At 46.8% G+C, this 13,412-nt stretch overlaps 1 protein-coding gene across 2 annotated transcripts in view; it reads left to right on the top strand.

The window, feature by feature from the left end:
- Positions 1–9,089: 9,089 nt before the first annotated feature.
- Glt1d1 (glycosyltransferase 1 domain containing 1) overlaps positions 9,090–13,412 on the top strand; it is a 70,123-nt gene continuing 65,800 nt past the window's right edge. Inside the window, exon 1 of one of the 2 annotated variants that reach the window (XM_036172465.1) lies at positions 9,090–9,296. In XM_036172465.1, coding sequence (XP_036028358.1) covers positions 9,229–9,296 — 68 coding nt within the window. In that variant the 5' untranslated portion in view covers positions 9,090–9,228. The remainder of the gene's footprint in view (positions 9,297–13,412) is intronic. The other variant, XM_036172466.1, reaches the window with a different exon arrangement.

Here is a 13,412-nt window from a genome sequence, read left to right as displayed (position 1 = left end):
ACACAGCTTTGTGGGTTTGAAGTCTGAGCACTGCCATGACAAGATCAGAACCTAAAATTACAGAAGGGTAGAAGATACCTCACCTGGAATTCAGGGTACAATGTAGTTCATTGATGTCCTTTTCCTTCCCAGCCTTCATCTAGAAGTTGTCCCCCCACCCCCGGGTCCTAGAACCCGCTGGAGTTGCCCACCAAGTCAGGGAACACTCACTTCTTTTAAAGGGACAGACATGAGTTGAGACTCATTCTGTATAATTTGTACAGACAAAATAAAATGTCAAATACCGCAGTGTTTGGCAAATAGACCCCAAATGCTCGAAGCCTGAGTTGTATGACACCTTCATTCAAACGATTAGAATCTGAGTCCTATAGCCCTTTGACCTCAACCCAAAAGGAATGTCCTATAATGGGGACACATGCCCTTAAGAAATTTACAATCCCAGGGTAGTGAACTGCACTCTCAAACTCTGTTCAAACACCACCCTGCACAAATGGCCCATGAGACAAAGTGAGGCTACTTCTCCCCACTGCTACCAAAGGGCTCCATTCTCTTTCAGAAGGATCTCTCTCTTTCTCTCTTCTCCCCCATCCCCAGCTCAGAATTTGCCCACTATGTTTCACTCCACTTTGTCTAATTTTTATTATAACTTTAAAGATGTATTTCTATTTTCAATTATGTGCATATGTCTGTGTGGGGCTGTGTGCATGTGAATGTAATTGCCCATGGAAGCCATAGGCATTGGATCTCTTGGAGCTGCAGTTGCTAGTGGTTGTGAGGTACCAACATGGATGCTGGGAAGAGAACTCAGGTCTTCTGCAAAAGTGGTGAGTGCTCTTACCAGCTGAGCTCTCTCTCTAGCTTATTTTTATTACAACTTTTGTACTAATTCTGGTCTGATAAATGCTTTCTTTCCTCTCAGCCTTTGGCTTATTGTTCCCACCAGGACATTATCTTCCTTTTTTAAGGTGAAGAAACTGCATAGCTACAATTCCTCCTCTTGGTAATTCATGGCATGGGACTTGCCTGAACCACCAGGAGAAGGCATGTTTCTAATTGAGACCTGGTATATAATTTTGCCTACCCAAATTATTATTTTAAATTTATTATTATTATTATTATTATTATTATTATTATTATTATTATTATTATTATTAGTGTGTGTGTGTGTGTGTGTGTGTGTGTGTGTGTGTGTGTGTAAGTCTGTATACATAAGTGCAGATGCTCACAGAGACCAAAGGTGTCAGATCCCCTGTAACTGGAGTTATAGGTAGTTGTGAGCCGTCTGACCTGGGTTCTGGGAATTGAAATCAGATCCTCTGGAAGAACAATATGTACTCTTAACTCCTGAGCCAGCTCCCCAGACCTAAAATTTTTAAAAAGATTTTTTTAAAAGATTTATTTGTTTATTATGTATACAGTGTTCTGTCTGCATGTATGCCTGCTGACCAGAAGAGGGCGCCAGATCTAATTACAGATGGTTGTGAGCCACCATGTGGTTGCTGGGAATTGAACTCAGGACCTTTGGAAGAGCAGCTAGTGCCCTTAACCACTGAGCCATCTCTTCAGCCCTTAAAAAGATTTTTTAAATTATATTTAATTATGTGCCTGCGTGTGGGTATGTATATCAGTGCGGGAGCCCCTGGAGGGCAAGAGTATCACGTCCCCTTAAGCTGGATTTACAGGAAGTTGTGAGCCACCTAATGTGAGTGCTTGGAACTAAACTTAGATCCTCTTCAAGAGCAGCAAGTACTCTTAACCACTGAGCCATCTCTCCAGCCCCTAAGACATGCCCGAGGAGGTCAAATGACAACCCACAGGAGTCAATCCTCTCCATCATGTGGGTCCTGGGGATTGGATTCAGGTCATCAGGCTTGGTGGCCGATGCTTTTACCCACTGAGACATCCCTACCTACGATGGTGACTAAATAAAAACAGAACATATTGCACATAAAAACATCTATGGTTCCTCCTTTTATTGTAGTAAGAACCAAAGCAGAACAAAGATCATCACAACAAAAATGTTTTATCCTTGGGGCTGGGGATGTGGCTCAGTGGGTAGTGTGCTTGCCTAGTGTACTCAAAGTCCCAGGTCCCATCTACAGCACCACAGAAAATCAGACATGGGGATACATACTTGTAACCCTAGTACTTTGAAGGTGGATGGAGGAATATCACAAGTCCAAGGCCATCCTTGGATGCTTAGTAAGTGTCCTTATTTGTTGTGCTGGCTAGTTTTATGTCAACTTGACTCAAGCTAGAGTCACTGGAGAGGAGAAAGCCTCAGTTGAGAAATAAGAACAGGCTATAGGCAGGCCTATGGTGCATTTTCTTAATTAGTGATTGATATGGGAGGGCCCAGCCCATTGTGAGTGGTACCTCTCTTGGGCAAGTGGTCCCAGGTTCTATAAGAAAGCAGGCTGAGCAAGTCATGAGGAGTAATCCAGTAAACAGCAACTTCCCACCACCACCCTATGGCCTCTGCATCAGCTCCTACCTCCAGGTTCCTGCCTTGTTTGAGTTCCTATCCTGACTTCCTTCAATGATGGTCTAAAATGTGGAAATGTAAGCCAAATGAATCCTTTCCTACTCAACTTATTTTTGGTCATGGTATTTCACCACAGCAATAGAAACCTGAACTAAGACATTTGCTTTCTATTGCTATTTTAAAACACTGGCCAAAAACAACTGGGGAAGGAAAAGGTTTCTTTGGCTTACACTTCCATGTCACAGTCCATTCTGTAGGGTAGCTAGGGCAGGACTCTGGAGGCAGGAACTGAATCAGAGGCCATGGAGGAACATGGCTTGCTCTTCAGGGCTTGCTCAATCTGCTTTCTTGTACAACCCAGGGATACCAGCCCAAGGGTGACACTGCCCACAGTGGGCTGGACCCTCCACACATCAGTCATCAATCAAGAAAATGCCCTACAGACCTGCCTACAGTCCAATCTGACGGAGGCATTTTTTCAGTTGAGGTTCCTCTTCCTAGATGACCCTACCTTGTGTCAAGTTGACAAAAAAACAAACAAACAAACAAAAAACAAACAAACAAACGAACCAAGAAAGCTAACAAGTATAGTGAGCTTGAAGCCAACTTGGATTACATGAGCCCCTGTCTACAAAATACATGGACAAGTACATGTTTTTATAATGAAGTCAAAGACAGAGTATAGAAGTTCACCGGATGTAATGGGAGGCTCCAGGACTTCCTGATTCTCAGATTCTTGTGTAGAGGCTACAAAGAGTAGACTGAGCTATGCTCTTTCCCTGGAACAAGGTCCACACAATCATCCTGAACAAACTTGCCGGGCAGTGGTGGCTCACTCCTTTAATCTCAGGAGGCAGAGGCAGGCAGATCTCTGAGAGTTTGAGGCCAGCCTGGTCTACAGAGTGAGTTCCAGGAAAGGTGCAAAGCTACACAAAGAAACCCTGTCTTGAAAAACAAAATAAAACAAGACAAAACAAAACAAAAAGATCTGGAAAACTTCAAAACACAAACAGAGTTCTGGTCAGTACTGTTCTGGTCATGGTGATTAAAAATACGCAAGACAAGCAATATGAGGGAAGGAAGAACCCATCCTGACCAGGAAGGTGTGGTGGGGGAGGCATGGCCATGGGGACCTGCTGGTACACAGACAGGTCAGGGAGCACAAACTAACAGGAAATAGGATCTGGCTATAAGCCTCAAGGCCCACCCACCTTCTCACCCCTCAGAAGCCTACTTCCTCCATTGAGGCTCTATTTCAAACTAAATGTTCCATAATCATACAAAACAGCAACAGCACCACCAGCTGAGGATCAAGCATTCAAGAGAGCCAGCCTATGCAGGACCTTTCACATCCAAAACAACACGGTGGTTTTCTCAGGGCCATGGGATTTTATGGGATTTTGACTCTTCTTTCATACAAATGTGTTCAAAATATTCCTCCCCACTCTCCCCCCCCCATTCCCCTCCTTCATCTTTCCTCTGTTTCTATCTCCCTTTCCTTTTTGGTCATGAATTAATGCACACTCCTGCACACAGGCACGCGGCAACCCTGCATCGTCATGGAGAAGAACAGTGACCCAAAGTCTCGAAACTCTGTTAGCAACAGAGACATGGCTGTCTGGCCTATTATGAGCATGAAAGAAAAAGAAAACCAATTCAAGTGTTGATTCTGACAACAGAGCCATTTTCTAAATGCAGTGGGCCCTCTGAGCTCTCCTTAGAATATTCTATCATCTTTACCAAGGAGGTGATAAAAATTTTTGTTCTCCCTGGTGCTAGGAACTAGGAAACAATCTGAGCAAACACTATGATCAAAGAGATCACAGATTTTCTTAGCATATCTTTGAAGCCCTTTATGTTAGAAGCAGCTGGAGCAATCTCAACAGTCTCCCTCCTCCCCAGTAATAATTTCTACATTTTCCACAATACCATGTGTGCCCTATTCTATTACCTGCTTGAGACAATCCTAAAAGACTTCATGAAAAATGAGCTCATTGGCCATGATACTGTTTACAGTTCTTCTCATTTTACAAATGAATAAATTGAAGCAGTGGGCCTGTCCAAGTTATGGGTCCCAAAAGACAAGCCAGCCTCTCCCACCTGATGGAACACTCATATTCCAGAAATATCCAGTATGAGCTTCAGCCTAGCCAGCTATCCTATCAAAAGTCAGGACCCAAGGGCTGGAGAGATGACCCAGCAGGTAAGAGCACCTGCTGCTCTTGCAGAGGACCAGAGTTTGATTGCCAGCACCCATGCAGCACCTCATAATCGCCTGTAACTCCAGCTCCAGGGGGTTTGACACCTTCTTCCAGCCTCCACGGACACTGCATGCACATGCTGCACAGACATACGTGCAAGCAGAACACTCATATACACAAAATTAAAAATATACAAGATCTTACAAAACAATCGGGACACAGCAGCATGTGTTCAATGTTTCAACAGAGTTAAGCACATCCTTACTGAATATTTGCCTAGGATGTTCATGCTGCTGCCTCAGCACACAGAGGTTGTGAAGAGAGCGCTAACCTCTCAGTCTTGAGACAAGGACTGATTCCTCCATGTTATGGTTAGAAAGCAGAGTAGGACCATGGAGGGGGAAGAGGGGACAAAATACACAAGATTGAGAAAGATGGGGGGAGTATTTCATATGAGATGAGTAGGGTGTCTTGTGAACGCAGTCCTTTATAAACCCGGGGCTTTGTCAAGTTTGTGGGGTGCTGTGGTTTGAATAAGAATGTCCCCCAGGGGCTCGAGTATTGGAACCTTTGGTTCTCACTGGTGCACTGTCTGGGGGAGGTTATGGAACCTTTGGGGAGGGGGTACAACCATGATAGAAGACACATATCACCGTGGACATGCTTGGAGGGTTTAGGATCTCACCCCACATCTAGCTTGCTCTCTCTGCCTCGTTTTTGTGGTTAAAGACGTGGTCTCACAGCCTCCTGCTCCTGTTACCATGAGTACCACCTGTTACCATGCTCTCCAGCCATGATGGACCTTTATCCCTCTGGAACCGTAGGTCATAATAAAGTCTCCCACCCTCATAATTAACCTGTTTCATCAGTGTTTTATCACAGCAACAAAAGTAGCTAATACATATGGTGACCCATTCCTCCCCATAAAAAACAATATGCCCATGTCCTAACTCCTTAGAAACTAAATATATAACAAAACACCCGAGTCTGGATAATTTAGATAGACACAATAGAAACTTCACAGTCATAGAGGCAGGGAAGTTTGAGATGAAGAGACCAGCAGATTTGGTGTTTGAGGAGGGCTACTGTCTGCTTGTGTCTTGTTTTTCCCCTCAAGACCTTCCCCTACCCACTAGTGCGGAGCCTCTGGCCTGCACTAGTCCAGAGAGCCCATTGTGTGCTCCAGTGTCACCATAGACTTTGCAGGGGACACACACATTCTGACTACCACAGCTCTGTTGTTTTGAAGGGAGCTTTTTCCTGTCGCTAAGACTAGCATCTTGACAAAGAGGCATCTCCCCAGTGCGTAATGAGACACTGCATGGAGGAAGGACCAAGTGACAGCCAACAGAGACAGTGGCCATACACCAGGTGGAGCCAGGGGAGGTGGAATGTTGACAGCCACCAGCAGCAAGGAGCCAATAGGGATGCCCAGAGAAGTGGTTCTCAACTTGTGGGTCTAGACCCCCAGCATATCCAATATTTACATTACAATTCATAACAGTAGCAAAATGACACTTATAAAAAAGCAACAGCCGGGCGTTGGTGGTGCATGCCTTTAATCCCAGCACTTGGGAGGCAGAGGCAGGAGGATATCTGTGAGTTCAAGGCCAGCCTGGGCTACCAAATGAGTTCCAGGAAAGGTGCAAAGCTACACAGAGAAACCCTGTCTCAAAAAAACAAAAACAACAACAACAAAAAAAGCAACAAAATCATTTTTTCTTTTTTAAAAATATTTATTTATTATGTATACAGAAGAGGGGGCCAGATCTCATTACAGATGGTTGTGAGCCACCATGTGGTTGCTGAGAATTGAACTCAGGACCTCTAAAAGAGCAGTCCATGCTCTTAACCTCTGAGCCATCTCTCCAGCCCGCAATGCAATAATTTTATGGTTGAGGGGGTCACCACAACATGAAGAATTGTTTTAAAGGTTCTCCATGTCAGGAAGGTTGAGAACCCCTGTCCTAGAGTGTCCAGAGGGGGTGCTACCCAGATGACATAGAGACACAGCTTTGTTCTCTAGAACCCGGAAGAAGGTCTCCCCACTACAGAAAAGGCTCCAAAGCAAGCCTATGGGTAGAAAAGGGCTCAGGTTTTTGTTTTTTGTGCTAGGATTAAAGGGGTGTACCATTATGCCTAGTTTCAACCCTCCTTTTAAAAACACAGTTTTAAACCAGGTGATGGTGTGGTGGGGCACACTTTTAATCCCAGCACCTGAGGGGCAGAGGTGGGCAAATCTCTGAGTTTGAAGCCAGCCTGGCTTACTGAGTGAGTTCCAGGATGGCCAGAGATACATACAGAAACCCTCTATTGAAAAGTTTTTCAATACAACCAAACAAACCAAACCAAAACAAACAAACAAACAAAAACCCCATACTTTTAATCCCAGCATTTGGGAGGCAGAGGCAGGCAGATCTCTGAGTTTGAGGCCAGCCTGGTCTGCAGAGTGAGTTCCAGGGCAGCAGCGCTGCATAGTGAGACCCTGTCTCAAAGAACAAAACAAAACAACAACAAAAAACCCAAGTGTCTCAGAAAGTTGCCTAAGCTGGCCTTGAATTTTCCATCCTCCTGCATCAGCATCTTGACCAGCAGAAGGGTTTATAAGTGTGTGTCATCATACTCAGCTTATACCACCTGAGGTCATACACATTTTTTTTTCCTGTTTGTTTATAGGTTTAGATTATGGTGGCAGAGGGGACTTCAAACCTCCTCCCCCATTTTTCTCTGATAAACGAGCTTCACTGAATGTGACAGTGGGTCCCACGAGGGCAGCATTTCCCTGCTTCCTCGTATCCTCAAAGCACCCATGTAGTCATTAAGAAAACACCATCACGGATCCTGTGAATTTCCAGGAATATGCCTTAAAAATGAAATGCAGTATTCATTTTTTCCTTCCTTCCTTCTGTCTGGAATATTAACATGATGCTTGATCTCCAGATTCAAAAGACAAATTCTGGGAGGCTGAGGACCTAGGTTTGAATCCCAGAACCTACACCAGGTAGTTCATAATCACTTGTAACTCCAGCTTTATAGGATTTGATATCCTCTTCTGGCCTCCACAGGCATCTAAACACAAACACACACACACACACACACACACACACACACACACACACACACACACACACACACCAATAATTTTTTTTTCAAAAATAAGTTAGAAAAGAAAGAAAAAGCAAGTCCCAGCAGCTTTGACAGAAGAGAGGGAAGAAACAGGTAATTCTAGATAATAAAAAACAAAGACAAAAACCCTTCCCTAAAAAAAAAAAAAAAAAAAAAAAAAAAGAAAAAACAAACAAACAAACAAACAAAAAAACCTTCCCTTGCTCTCTCCCTGTGGAGAGACAGGACAAGGCCCCACTCTCTCCCTGCAGGGCAGGCTTTGTCAACTGGCCAATCAGAGGCCAGTGTTTTGCAGACCTGGACAGGAAGAATCCCACACAAAGGTCTCAGGCATTTATCCTTTCCCCTTTGAAGCTGTTGAGGTGTTTTTGCCGGTGGGAAGAATGTGATTTCAGGGGTTATTACGTTTAAAATATTGGTTCTATAATATTGCTCAGCTTTCAATGCTGCACATGTCTTTGTGAAACACCATGAACTCACTCACATGTCATGTTGTCAGAGGGCTCTGTCTGTCCTACCCTTCCTGCTTCCTGCTGAGGTGTACTTAGTGCAAGAGGTTCTCGGTCCTGGGCTTCCCACAAACCTAGCCTGGCTTCACATCATAGTCATCTTGGGGCTAGGATACAGCTCAGGGCACAGAACAACAGGCTAGCAAGCAAGAAATCCCGGACTGTTGGGGTCCGCCTTTCCCTTCCCTTCCTCAGAATCTTGTGGAGCAATCCTCCTGCCTCAGCCTCGGTATTGCTGAAACTGCAAACCTGCATCCCCGAGCCAACCTTGCTCCATTCTCTTCCTCTGGAAGTTCACTGAACTTAGTTCAGGGATGCCAGGGTCTAAAAAAGGATGAACTGCCTGCCCTGTGCCCTAAGGCTTCAGAGTCCAGGGCATCCTGGAGTTCAGGGTCCCCTCAAAGATAAGGAAGTGCAGAGTGAGGCTCGAACCCCCTCTCTGCATGTGGGCTTGCACCTCACATCTCACCTGGTCCTGGTGGGGGGTGGGGGGACTGTCTCAGTTTCCTAGCCACCAGGTTGCATGTGGGAGCCCACTCAAGGCCACCATGGGAGGAGGCACAGGGCCAGCTGTGTTCTGGGTCCCCAGAACAGTGGATACCCCTCTACTTCCTGAGCTCGTGGATGCCTGACAGCTGGGCTCGTGACCCCTACCCACCCGATAGTCTTCTTGGGTCCCCTCCAGTCCCCAGCCTTCCCTTTTCCCTCTCCTCCCCTCCTCCCTCCCCTTCCCTCCCCCTCCCTTTCCCCTCCCTGTCTTTCCCTCTTTCCTTCCCTCTTACCCTCCCCTTTCCCCTCCCTGCTCCTGAACCTGCGGCTCCGCCTAGGAGCGGCGGGCGGGACAAGAGTCCACCCGGTCCCTGCGGCGGCCACGGGGCCTGGTGGCTCAGTCCTTGGCGGTAGCGACATGCGGCTCCTGTTCCTGGCGGTGCTGCGGCCACACACCGGCAACGCGGTCACGGCCGAGCGCCTACGGTATGTTGTGGGGCCTGAGCATCCCTCGCCTGGGGATGCGGGGCTGGGCCCGGCGCTGGGGCCGCGCGTGCACAAACGGCTGGGCCGTGGGCGCAGGTGCCGCGGCGCGCGTGCGAGGGGGCTGCAGCTTTGATCCCAGATGCCGCTACCCTATCACTATCTGGCGATTGTGAGTGCCCTAGGATGCGGCAGAGGGGCCGCCTGGGCCAGCGCTGGCGGGGTTGGGGCAAGACTCAGAGGCTCCCCAAAGGCCTGGATGCGGAGATGAGGTTTGGGGAGAGTGCCCTGGGATTCGAAGGGGGGCCCCACGTGGCTGGAGAAAGGCCGAGAATCGCAGTGAAAGGCAGAGCTACATGGTTGGAGAAGGGCAGAGTCCTGGTGGATGGTCCAGCACGTGCAGGATCTAGGGTCTGCGTTCTGTTCCCTGCCCGCACCTCCCATGTGGTTCTCTTCTGAACGCTCAGCTTATCTTGTTAAGTCTTTTTGCTTTGTGTTTACCTGGGACGGAAGCCTGGTGCCAGGACAAGGCGGGGGAAGGCGGGTCCATTAGCCTCTGGCCATCTGGTTGCCTGCCTGGATCAAGCAGGGCTGGGCTGTATCAGTGGAAGGTAAATGCTTACATGCCCACTCGGCCTAGAAGTTAGCTTGCTCTCCCCTCTTTTTACCTCCACCCCACCCCCTTTCACTTGCTTCATGAAATTTCCCAATGGCTTTCCTCTCTGTGAGTCTGTTTCCTCATTATGGGAAAGAGCCGTTGAGGCTACTCCAGCCCTCACAGGCCACATTCAGCTAGAAAATGTTACAGTTCCTCTCAAGATCAACGTGAACAACCAGTGGAGGGTGGATGCTTTCCTGAAATATACTGGCGAAGAGGCGATTTTGGATTTTGAGTTTCCCCTCGATCTAGTTCAGTCATCAGGCTTTCTTGGGGCTGGTTTTAGACAGAGTTCTTTGCAGTGAAAGAGAGACAAGGAGAATAAACAGAGGTACATCATTCCAGAGGGCGATTGGTGCTATCAAGCAACTGAAACCAGGCTGGGAGCGTGGCTAAGTTGGTAGAGTGTTTGCCAAGCAAGCATACTTGAATCCCTGGGTTCTAGTCCCAGCACCGCATAAACCAGGTATGGTGGTATAAGACTATAACCCCAGCATTTGGGAGGTGAAGGCAGAAAGGATCAGAAATTTGAGGTCATCCTCTGCCACTACCAAGTTCCAGGTCAGATATGAGATCGTATCTCAAAAAACGAAATAATATGACCTTTGTGTTGGAGGAGCTCCTTCAGGCAATAGGGTTCAGGCTGTTCTCTCAGTAGAAGGAGCATGAAAGCTAAGACCAGAGGGGAGGTGTCCACCCAGATCTGGGAAGATAGGTCTGGAAGGGCTAACAATAACACAGGTCCAGAGGTTCTGTTCTGAGCTGTTCAAGGTATAGAAGGTTGGTGAGAGCCAACATGTCTTGTACACATGGTGGGAAGAACAGATTGTGTTTAAGATTAGCATTTAAACGTTAAGCACATGTTAGCTAACATTTGATTCTATGCGTGGGAAAAGGTCCAAGGTTCTCTGGAACGAACTGATCACCGATTAATGAAACAGGAGAAAACATACCCAAATTTATGATGTGCAAGGAGTATAATTGCTCATTAACCCAAAAAGTGTGCATGCCCCTTTCTGTGAGGGAAGAGGGCTTGGAGAACGTGTGCCATTCCTAAGGGAACTAGTAAATAATTTGGGAGAGGCCTTGGTGGCCTTAGAGAAGCTCACAGAACAGTGAATGGCTGTAAATGATTCCTAGTAATATGGGACAGTGCCAAACTCAGACACAATGGGATATGACAACGGGCTCTTATAGGACTTGGGGATCACAGTGTGAGCTCCCAATAAGTGACAACCTGTCCTTAATAAGCCAATTAAAGATGTCTGAACCACCAAGTTCTAATTATTCAGCCTCATAGAAACTTTAACATGTTTGACTTTAATACGTGTGTGTGTGTGTGTGTGTGTGTGTGTGTGTGTGTGTGTGTGTGTTTTGTTTTTCAAGACAGGGTTTCTCTGTATAGCCCTAGCTATCCTGGAACTTGCTTTGTTGACCAGGCTGGCTTCGAATTCAGAGATCCACCTGCTTCTGCCTCCTGAGTGCTGGGATTAAAGGTGTGTGGCACTGTGCCTGGATAATAAATATATGTAAATATTTTTTAATTGTGTGTACTTGTATGTGTCTGTAGGGATATGTATATGTGAGTGTACATTTGCAAAGTGGCCAGAAGGAGTCATTGGGTCCCCTGGATCTGATTTACAGGTGGTTGTGAGCCTCTGGACATAGGTGCTGCAAAAAGTTTGTGCTTTGAAACTTTGAACCTTTTCTCCACACCTGAACCCCTCTTTTTAATGTGCGTGCTGGGGTCCATTTGCATATACAATAAGCAGTCTTCATCCAAATCCATTGAGCCATCTTTCTAGACCTCGAGGTGTGACTTTTGGCTTGGAACTTCAGTTTATATCCTGTAGCAGAGGATTTATTTCTTTATGGCCAGTTTCACAAGAAGTGGGGGGTAGAATTTTCTGGTTTTATGACTGGTTTTGGGGTTGGGGAGGGGAGGGCTCAGATTTCTACGACCACCCTGGGAAGAAGAAATTCAGTATTTTGTTGTCCTTTGCTTGCTTTGCATGAGACAGAGAACAGGGGACAGGTGCAAAGGAGGTTAGCCTCAGAGGCCTTACATGGGGGTGTCATTTTCTGTGTCCCAACATCAAGGTGTCGGTAGTGCCAAGGCAACAAACCTGTTGTGGTCAGGGCTGGGGATAAGGCTGGAGATGTGGGCAGGACTCTGGTCACCAAAGGCTAAGAACAGCCACGAAAGGAAGGTAGTGATAGCTGGATGTATGATGGCAGGTAACAGAGACTGGATCTGTGGGTCTCATGTGTTTAGGCGATGGGGACGGCTGCAGATGTGGCTCAGTTAGCAGAGTGCTTGTAGCTCTGATTGTGGAGTGCTTATGACTCGGTTGGTAGAGTGCTTATGACTCGGTTGGTAGAGTGCTTGTGGCTCAGTTGGTAGAGTGCTGGCTTAGCAGGCGTTAGGCCTTGGGTTCAATCTTCAGCCTTGTACCAGCTGGGTGTGGTGGTACTTATCTGTGATCTCAGCACTCTGTGGAAATCTAAGAAGTTTATGGTAAGTCTCTACTATATAATGAGTTCAAGGCCAGTCGGGGCTACATGAGACCCTGCCTATAAACAAACAAGCTATGTGTGGAAGAAGGCGATCTCTGTAAGTTCAAGGCCAGCTGGTTTACTTAAGTGAGTTTCAGGCCAGCCAGAGCTACATAATGAGACTCTGCGGGGGTGCGGGGGGGGGGGGGGGGACCAGTTAAAAAAAGAAGCTGGAGAGATAGTTGGGCAGTTAATAGCACGTGTCTCTCTGAGGTTCAGTACCCAACACCCACAACAGGAAGCTCACATTCAGCTGCAACTCCAGCTCTAGGGGATCTGATCCCAGCTTTTAGGCTCCTTGGGCACCCACCCACATGCACACAGGTACATACACTTAAATAAATATATAATATTATTAATTATGATATAATTAAAACACAACTTTAAGCCGGGCAGCGGCAATGGCGCACACCTTTAACCTAGCACTTGGGAGGCAGAGCCAGGCAGATCTCTGTGAGTTCAAGGCCAGCCTGAGCTACAGAGCAAGATCCAGGACAGGCACCAAAGCTACACAGAAAAACTCTGTCTCAGAAAACCACCACCACCACCACCACAACAAAACCACAACTTAAAAAAAAAATCATAGAGTCAGAAGCCTAGAGCAGAGGCAAGAGCCTGTCTAGTCCCAGCATTTAGAATACTGAGGTCGGAGGACTTCAGTGAGCTCAAGGTTAGCCTGGGCTACATAGACATGTCTCAAAAATAAATGTAATGCGGAGAACAGACTTCGCTTCATCGTCTTGGTGGAGACAGTAACACAGGAAGAAGATGTGATGTGAGCAGTGTCCTCAGTCACTGAGTCCAGCCAGGACCAGGCCAAGGGCTTCAAAGAGCCCCTCCTCTCATGGAAACGTGGCTGATTCTCAAAAATCGTTTCAATCGTTCAAATTAATCTTAATACAGCG

This window comes from Onychomys torridus, chromosome 22 (assembly GCF_903995425.1).
Source record: "Onychomys torridus chromosome 22, mOncTor1.1, whole genome shotgun sequence".
Taxonomy (NCBI): domain Eukaryota; kingdom Metazoa; phylum Chordata; class Mammalia; order Rodentia; family Cricetidae; genus Onychomys; species Onychomys torridus.
Note: the sequence above shows the minus strand (reverse complement) of the source record. Positions and strands in the feature narration are given on the sequence as shown.